This window comes from Vulpes lagopus, chromosome 23 (genome assembly GCF_018345385.1).
Source record: "Vulpes lagopus strain Blue_001 chromosome 23, ASM1834538v1, whole genome shotgun sequence".
In the NCBI taxonomy this organism is placed as follows: domain Eukaryota; kingdom Metazoa; phylum Chordata; class Mammalia; order Carnivora; family Canidae; genus Vulpes; species Vulpes lagopus.
Window position 1 is genome coordinate 32,466,352 of NC_054846.1, and position 9,551 is coordinate 32,475,902.

The window sequence follows — 9,551 nt, forward strand, 5'->3', positions numbered from 1 at the left end:
AAACCAGGCCTTTGGGAGATTACAACTTTGCATAACTTCTAGTTTTGGAAAAACAAAATATTGCTAGCATGCAACGAGAGAGTGAAAGATTACTGCCTTGTGATATTTTTAGTGTACATTTTTTTCATGTTCTTTTATGTTTTTTGGCATTAAGCTATAGAATACCATCCCCAAGTAAGGTTTTGGATGAATTCCTAAATTAAATCCACAAAATAAGAAACAGGCAGGACATTGCTGATTGATTCCAGATCTGAATCACATAAAATGAATCCCCTTAACATGAGAAATAGACTGGAAATGTTGATATTTACCTTTTATGTCAGAATGTGAACGAAGCATTTTTTCATATTTTGGCAATTGACATTAAGTCACCTCCCTGGCCCCGAATTAAGGTAGTCCCAGTAACTCAGTATAAACTTCAAGAGGAATGAGCCAGAAAAGATTCAATTGCTCTGAGGACCCATTTGCATTTTCCTGAAATTCTTTGTTCTGTGTATGATTCAGGAGACATTTAGATAAACCTGAGAGTTGAATGAGAGAATAGCACCTCATGTTGCCCCAGCTACAGAGGGAAAGAGTTTTCTTTGCCAGAGAAATGCTCCCACAGTGGAGGTCTTCCTTTGCAGCAGGACTCCATTCTTGGTTAAAAGCTAGGGTATTTGGACTAGTTAAGCATGAATCTCTCTCCCATTCCATAGGGAATGAGCTGGGCAGTCCTTCCTCCCCACGTCCACCTGCACTTCGTTAGAGAGCAGAATGCTCACATGCCACCCCACAAGATCCCCACAGTGACATAACTCCATGCAGAGACTGGCGTGACTGGGCTGGGTTTCCCCCCCTTCAGCTCTTGTATCACTAAGAATCTGGCAGCCAGTTCCGTCCTGACAGAGTTCACAGCATATATTGGTGGATTCTTGTCCATAGTGCATCTGCTTTAAGAATTAACGAAAGCAGTGTCAAGACAGAAGGTAAGTGCTGTTTTAACTATAGCACTGGGGATGCTGAATGTTTGGGACAGTGTTTATTATAATAGGAACAGAAAAAATTCCAGAGCAACTTTGCCAGTTGCTATTCAACAGCAAATCCACAGTTTTGAGACTTTACTTTCACATTTTGCTTAACCTGCTTTCCATGATTTATGGATGTGAGATAAATTTTATAAGGTATACACTGCATTGCTTGGCAAAGGAAGCTATATACAAAGCTTCAGAAATGCAATGAGAAAGTATTTAAACGAGACATAGTAAAGAAGTTTGGCAATTAAAAGGTTTGTTATTTTATGCTAATTAGGTATATATGTTAGTATTGTTAGAACCTAATTTTGGAGCCAAGGAGGTCCATTTCCAGTAGCATTCAAAAATATTCTGCGATAAATGTGCTATAACTTGTTACAATTTACAGTTAACATGTTGTTATAAAATGTGAGCTAAAGAACTCAGACACTTAGGAATTACTTATTTCTGTTTTGTTAATTTTATCAATTTATTTTCTGGATGTATGTCTTGAGGGGGAAAAAAAACATGTTTTAAAGAAATTCTGGGAAAGACGATTTACTTTTTGAGAAAAGCATTTCCTCCATAGCCACAGGTATTTGGAAAAAACTGGGAGAAAGCAAAGTGCTCTTTTGCTTCATAGTGGAGTCATTATATGGTCACAAACTCTCTTTGAATTTAGAGCCCTTGTTTTTCCTTTGCCAGAAAGTATGGAAGCATTTTTTTCATCATAATTCAATACTCATAGTGACCATGACTAGATTAGTGTATACTCAATTTAAAATAAGGTGGAGGATTTTAATGAAGCAAGACAAATCTTTACAACATTAACATATTATAACTTATAAATTATAACCTATAATTACATTAACACTATGTAATTGTTCTCATGGCCAAGTCCTGTCAACTAAATTAAATGACGCCATCCTTGTCTTAGGGAATAATTTGCCAAGGATCCGACTGCATGTTACATTATGTCAGTTATCAGAGTGATTCTAACAATTTTTTGAGGGTTTCATCTGCTAAAATAAAGTGCTTATAATTTCAAATAGAAGCAAAGAAATCTCCATTTCTAATGGCAAAAAATCCTATTTATCCCAAATCTCCTAGACACCAAGGCTTGTACCCTATTTCTCAAAAGAAGATCTATTATTTTATGGTAACTAGTGGAATGTGGATCCTGCCTCACATTGTGATTTCCCTCCCAGAGTTACCCCCTACCCCCCCCCACAGCCATAACTCTCCACTCTACAAAAGTCCAAATTTCTACCTAAATTGCTAACCCTGTACTTCCCCCCAAGCAATTGAAACGTATTTTATTGAGCCTTACCTAAGAAGCATGTTCATATGAAGATCACTGTTACAACCCATTTTTAATTATACTCTCAATTTTGTCCTTTCCTACACAGTTTCTAATGCCACTGTTAAATGCAGACTGTCCTTAATTCCACCTTTTTCCCTCTTCCATACTGTGAGGGCACTAAAATCCAGCTAAGTGAGCCATGCCTTCTTAAATTGTGGCATAAAGAAGGCAGAGAACTTGTGAGTTATTGAGAAAGGAAAACCTTAATTCAAAACTTGAAAATAATATATTTCTTTACCAGCTGGATCTCATTATAGGTTTAAGATTTTTTTTTTTTCGGAATCTGTGACATTTCCCTGATTAGTAAAAAGTACTTTCTAAAACGAATGTACTAAATATTAATTTTGGAATACAGTTGTATAGTGTGCCTAAACATCTGGGATGCTAAAGAAAGTCAAAATAATAGGCACATACCCACCCCACCAAGAATTCTGTTCCACCTCAGAACCAACAATACCCAGACATTTTTAAAGGAATGTGCTCCCTCTCACACACACATACATAAGAACAGCTTTCCTCCAGGCAAAACCATAGATTGCCCATGTTTCCCATAAGAGTCTTCTTAAAGAGACATTTTAATGATGGTGAATGGTGGGGTACAGGGTGCAGTTTACAGTTGTCTTTTCATTTTCATTCGTCCAGTTTTGAAGGATGCTCCGAAGCAGTGTACTAACATGGTGGTCAGTGGGCACCACCCAGAAACCTGTTGTAGGAAGGCATTTAATTACAGAAAGACCTAAAGAGATTGACTGGACAACTGGGCCTGACTTGCCCAGAAGGGGGCGCATGTGTATGCAGTCTGACCTGAACCCTGTTCACCACATCAGAAGTTGTACCCACACATCCTTCTTGTGATACTTATTAAAGTTAGAAGGACTTCATTAGAGGCTCTAAAAAACCACTAGAAAATAATAAAGTACACATTTGCTAATGCATTTAACATTGCAAAGCCAATATCCTTTTCCTGAAAATATGCTATTGTGTAATATGTTTCCACTTTATTTAGGATTCAAAGCATTTGCCAAAAATGAATCTAGGTGTGTTTACTCTACTCTTGGCATTAATTGGTGGTGCCAGCAGCCAGTACTATGATTACGATTTCTCCCTACCGATTTATGGGCTGTCATCACCAAACTGTGCACCAGAATGTAACTGCCCCGAAAGCTACCCATCGGCCATGTACTGCGATGAGCTGAAATTGAAAAGTGTACCAATGGTGCCTCCTGGAATCAAGTATCTCTACCTTAGGAATAACCAGATCGACCATATTGATGAAAAGGCCTTTGAAAACGTAACTGATCTGCAGTGGCTCATTCTGGATCATAACCTTCTAGAAAATTCCAAGATTAAAGGAAGAATTTTCTCTAAACTGAAACAACTGAAGAAGCTGCATATAAATCACAACAACCTGACGGAGTCTGTGGGCCCACTTCCCAAATCTCTGGTGGACCTGCAGCTTACACACAACAAGATCCAGAAGCTGGGCTCCTTCGATGGACTGGTAAACCTGACCTTTGTCCACCTTCAACACAATCAGCTGAAAGAGGATACTGTGTCAGCTGCTTTTAAAGGTCTTAAGTCCCTCGAGTACCTTGACTTGAGCTACAATCAGATGGCCAAACTGCCTTCTGGTCTCCCAGCATCTCTTCTGACTCTCTACTTGGACAACAATAAGATCAGCAACATCCCTGATGAGTATTTCAAGCGTTTTAATGGACTGCAGTATCTGCGTTTATCTCATAATGAACTGGCGGATAGTGGAGTACCTGGAAATTCTTTTAATGTATCATCCCTGCTGGAGCTGGATCTCTCCTACAATAAGCTTAAAAACATACCGACTGTCAATGAGAACCTTGAAAACTATTACCTGGAGGTCAATGAACTCGAAAGTAAGTAGAAGGCTGTGCCTGTGCTTGACAGGTGCTTCCTCAAGCTTTTAAATGCGTAAGCTGTGCAACGTAAATATTGTCTCTGGCTCCATTAAAGAATATGAATGAAAATGCCAACAAAATATCTCTGTAATTCAAATATAGAAGAATTCTAGCTCAGTTATTTTTCCAGTGTCTAGACTTTCTTTGGAATGCCCAGATAAGCAACCATTGACCTCACAGAGTGTAAACACGTATTTCTTCAAATTCAATATTTTAGGCTAATGAATCCTGCTGTGTTCTCTCTCAGTACTTATTTGTTATTATTTGCCTCTGTCAGGATTTAGATTTACGCCCTACATTTATTTCTTGGCAAGGTCTAGCTGAGGGAGGAACAAACAAGTGTAGAGGAGGCACAGTTAGCAGAGGCTTCCACATATCCCTCCTGCTTACCTCCAGAGCAGCTCCCATGTACTGATGATCTCCTCTGACATAGTTACTTGTGACTCAACATATTGCTCTGCTATCACTGACCATCACCTACCCCTGTCATCTGTGTTATGGTGTGTGTGGTCTTCACAGTATTTTTTATGAAGATGGCCAGGAAGAATCAGGAGGAAAAGGATAGGATAATGATTTGGAATTTATTTTAATAGTATTAAAGTTCCCCTTTTATAAGTGTTGTATATAAAACACTTGACTTTTCCATAGTTTCTCCTTTAGCTTGTTGCCATGGTTTATTTTGTATTTACCTTCTCGATGCGAGTTTGACCCGATGCACGTGGTCTGTTTATGTATTCTTCTCATCTTCTGGGACATTTTTCAATATAAGCCATACAGATTCAGGTGGAAAACTACAATTCACCATCCTCCACCTTAGTTCTAACAAAGGGTGGCAGAAGAGAAAACCTATGGTTCGTGGACAAAATTGTCTAAATAAAAAGTCATGTGGGAAACATTGATTTAGTCATAAAACCATGTCTGCAAAGTAAACTATTGAAATTGAACATCTTTATACCATGAAGTTGGCTCTTTTGTCATATTGGATAAGGATATTGACATTTCTATCCAAAAAAACTAAAACGACTTATTAGTATGACACTTTGTAATTCTGAGACAATTTTGTGTAACTCCTGGTAGGGTAGTGGTGTTCTCAAGAAGGAGACCATGATTGCCAGCTCTGAACTCCCATATATCCTTTCTCATGTCTGGAAAGCTTGCTTGTCATACAATACAGAGTAAAGCTATCACAGCTGAACCCTTACACCCATTTTCAGTGAAAAATTCACTGTGTGGCAATATATGGTCCCACATTATAAACATTTGTGGTTAGGAGGAAGGATAACTCAGACAACCCAAAATGCTAATGGGATTTAAGATGTTGAAGGGCTGAAAAAAACCTGTTGGATTTGTTTGGTGGATGTTAGCCACATAAGTGGTTCAAGCTCATACTCTGAGACAAGAAAGGGGAGAGAGACAGATGCAGGGACATTTGAAGGTATGGTAAAAACCAGTATGAATACAAGAAGGAAGAGGAGATAAAGGAGATGGGCAAGGTGGTCTATGGAAGGAACACCAATAGTCACTCAGTGCCAAGCTGAGCTTGAAACCACACTGCCTGACACACATGGTCATTTGAAAAAGATTGGTTAGTTACTTTTATTCCTTCTTTATCCTTGACATTTAGATATATACTCTTCAGATATTCTTGTTGTTTGACTTTGCATGTATGTCTTCAATTCTCCTTACTTCACTACCTAAAAATTATGTATATCATCATCCACATTCTCTTAAGATAAAAAGAGTCCCTTAATATTTCTCTAATATTAGAAAATATATAGCCAACGAGTATTTACCATATTTTAAACTTGCAACTTTAAGCACTGGACTAGTCATGGGTTTTCCTAATGTAAAGTAATTTAGAAAAGAGGGCAAAATTAAAAGGACATCAATAATTATTCAGCACATATTAAGTGTGTGTGAGGTGCCTAACATATCTTAATCACTTCAATCTTCGTGTAACACAACTGATAGATATGTTATATCTAATAAGAAGATCAGATAAATGTTCCAAAGTCACTCTAATGATAAAGGGCAGACATAGAAAACTAATATCAGCCCATGTATTTTCTGTTGTACCATGTTTTTTCAGAGATAGGTGCCACAAGATGCCTGAAATTTGACTGATGAGTTATGTAAAGACAACATCTTATTTTTTTTTAAGATTTTATTTACTTATTCATGACAGACACAGAGAGAGAGGTAGAGACATAGGCAGAAGGAGAAGCAGGTGACATGCAGGAAACCCGAAGTGGGACTCGATCCTGGGACTCTGGGATCATGTCCTGAGCCAAAGGCAAGTGCTCAACTGCTAAGCCACCCAGGCGTCCCTAAAGACAACATCTTAGAGGACAAGAGAGCAGTGTGTTAGGCTCCACTGAAGTCATCGTTTACTAGAATTTGGGAATGAAAGAAAATAACGTTATAGGGGACCAGATAAGATTAATCGGAACTAGATGTGATCAGACATAGACAGTTTCTATGTACACACATAGAACATAAAATCTAAGAACAGGCTTCGTTTCTACTCAGAACTAAATTGGTTGTTCATTTGTAGCAGCTTTTTTCCCCCCACAGAAGAAAAGGACATGAGCACCAATCATGGATACTCTGTGATTTGGTGTTTGTTTTGGAGTTCTGAATTATTGTCATGAAGTGTGGTTGTTGGAACACTCTTCAGAGGTCATTTAGTTAACCCCTCTTATTTTAAGATCCAGAACCCCAAGATGCTTATATTGGTGAGGTTACTCATACAACAGCACCAATCTTAGGTTTCTTTGAGCTAGACAAAAGATTTCAAAAGAGTGCTTAGATAATAGGACACATTAATTGAGTGTCTTTCTAAAATCAAGTATTTCTAAATGCAGAACTTATAATTAGTAAGTTCTGTTCTTTCAAAAAGTCCACCAAACGTCCTGACCTATCATAAGTATTCTTTGCTAAATATTGCTGTGTCGCTTGGTAGCCTGGAATACTCCCTTAGCCGTTCCAAATTCAGAGATACATCAAAAAAGTGGGAAGGAGTCCGAATATATATTATTATGGATTTGAGCATTTTTTAAGTGATTGTTTCAAGCCCATGTACCAGAAGAGTAATTAACATTTCTATTCTTTAATTTGCAGAGTTTGAGGTAAAGAGCTTCTGTAAGATCCTTGGACCATTATCCTACTCCAAGATTAAACATTTGCGTCTGGATGGCAACCGTCTTACCCACACCAGTCTGCCACCTGATATGTACGAATGTCTACGTGTAGCAAATGAAATCACTGTTAATTAACATCTACTAATTCCAATTCTATTGAGGTGTACCCTGGAGCAACGTTTTATGGTTTATTTTTGTGTGTGTGTCAGTTTTCATAGTATTCAATTTTTGGGGTCACTTTATTAGTTTCATGAATTTCAGATTCTGAGGGAAATGTTTTGTAAACATTTTACTACTTTTTTTTTAAGATAAGATGAAAGGCAGGCCTATTTCATCACAAGCACAGACATAGACACACAGAGACAACAAACTTATGCTTTATTTGTAAATTTAGTGTTTTCTCCATCTCTACTGTCAAATGATGTGCAAAGTCTTCTCTTGGTTGAATGGAAGTCAGCCAAGGATTATAACTCCTGAATCTTAACTTAATATGCCAAACAGCATGGGCTACACACATATGAATATTTAATATCTTGAACCAAATGATCTCAAATTTCAATGTTCAGATTTGCTTAACTGAAAAATAGCTGGTAAATTTTAAGACTGATGATTTTGCAAAATACTAGACCAAATTCATGAAGCCACATACACTTAGAGCAATATTTTTAGTATTAAGAATTATATAGTTACCTAGTGAAACTTCTCTTTTCTAGAATTATTTTTCACTCTAAGTCATTTGTATGTTCCTTTTTAATCATTTGCATGTTATGTTTAACAAGCTCATAGCAAAATAAAACATAGCAAATGGCATCACTGTGTTTTTTTGTGAAATTCATCTCTCTCATATATAGAAAACTAGATTAGAATTTTAAAAATATCTTGTCTGCAATATTTTAGTTATGTTAAATAGGATTTCTACTAAATAAATTGTCTGCATCTAGCATCCATTTGCAAACAGCTTTAAAACACCTCTTAGAATACGTACTTAAAAGTGTGCAGATCCCAATTTTGAAATTGCCACTAAGCAATCCTCTGTACACCAACTAGGTAGGTGTCCTACAATTCAACTCAATTCTAACACTATCTACCTAGAAGTAGTGTCAGATTTTACAGGTTAAGGGTTCAATCTACAAGACTACCCACACCCTTGGGCTTCCAATGCCAGTGAAAAGTCCAGTTTGTTGCCTGGACTTCTGAACAACTGGCTATAAACCAGAGGTTCCTATGACCCCCTCCTTGGCTACAATCAATTTGCTAGAGAGGCTCACAGAACTCAGGAACTCTGTCTACTCACTAGATTATCAGTTTATTATACAAGGATATAACACGGGAACAGCTAGATGGAAGAAGTTCATGGGGCAGAGTATGTGGGAAGGGCACAGAGCTTCCATGCCCTTTTCAGGTACACCACTCTCCCCAAAACTCCAAAAATTCATCAATCCAAAAGTTCTCTGAACCCCATCATTTTGGGGTTTTCTGAAGGCTTTGTTACACAAAAGTCACCTCATTATCATCACAAGACAACTTTATTGTTCTTATCAAAGGAAATATCAAATATTTTAGGAACTGTGAACCAAGAATCACGGACAAAGAATCATGGTCATCTGAATGACCAAATGTATATTTTGTGTAAGTCACAATATCAGAAATCTTAAGTCTCTTAACTTCCTTGGATATTTAACATTATTTCCATTCCTAATGATGCATCAAGCCCTGGGTTGAAGGCAGACACTCAACTGCTGAGCCACCACGGCTTCCCAAAACCATAACTTTAAAACAGTAATTTCCTTTGTAGTTGTGGTTGGTTGACAAGAACCAAATTAAGCACAGTGACACTTTACATGGAAGTATTTGGGGAAATCGGCAGCCCAGGTGGCTCAGTGGTTTAGCGCCTGCCTGCAGCCCCAGGGTGTGATCCTGGAGACCTGGGATCAAGTCCCACTCCGGGCTCCCTGTATGGAACCTGCTTCTCCCTCTGCCAGTGTCTCTGCCTCTCTCTCTCTCTCTCTCTCTCTCTCTCTCTCTGTGTGTGTGTCTCATGAATAAATAAAATCTAAAAAAAAAAAAAAAAGAAAAAGAAAAAGAAAGAAAGAAGTACTTGGGAAGGCACCAGTTAGATACTATT

The 9,551-nt window shown here is 37.8% G+C and overlaps 1 protein-coding gene across 1 annotated transcript; it reads left to right on the forward strand.

The window, feature by feature from the left end:
- The first annotated feature begins 778 nt into the window (after positions 1–778).
- Positions 779–8,236, forward strand: LUM (lumican). The gene is made up of 3 exons (XM_041739094.1): positions 779–968; positions 3,362–4,244; positions 7,407–8,236. The coding sequence occupies exons 2-3, from the start codon at positions 3,383–3,385 to the stop codon at positions 7,559–7,561; spliced, it is 1,017 nt and encodes a 338-aa protein (XP_041595028.1). The 5' UTR covers positions 779–968; positions 3,362–3,382; the 3' UTR covers positions 7,562–8,236.
- Positions 8,237–9,551: the final 1,315 nt, after the last annotated feature.

Bases quoted from the DNA above. Each gene is read 5' to 3' on its own strand.
- LUM (XM_041739094.1), top strand. From the start codon at position 3,383: ATGAATCTAGGTGTGTTTACTCTACTCTTGGCATTAATTGGTGGTGCC. The intron at 4,245-7,406 runs GTAAGTAGAAGG...TTTAATTTGCAG, and splicing joins GGAGGTCAATGAACTCGAAA to AGTTTGAGGTAAAGAGCTTC.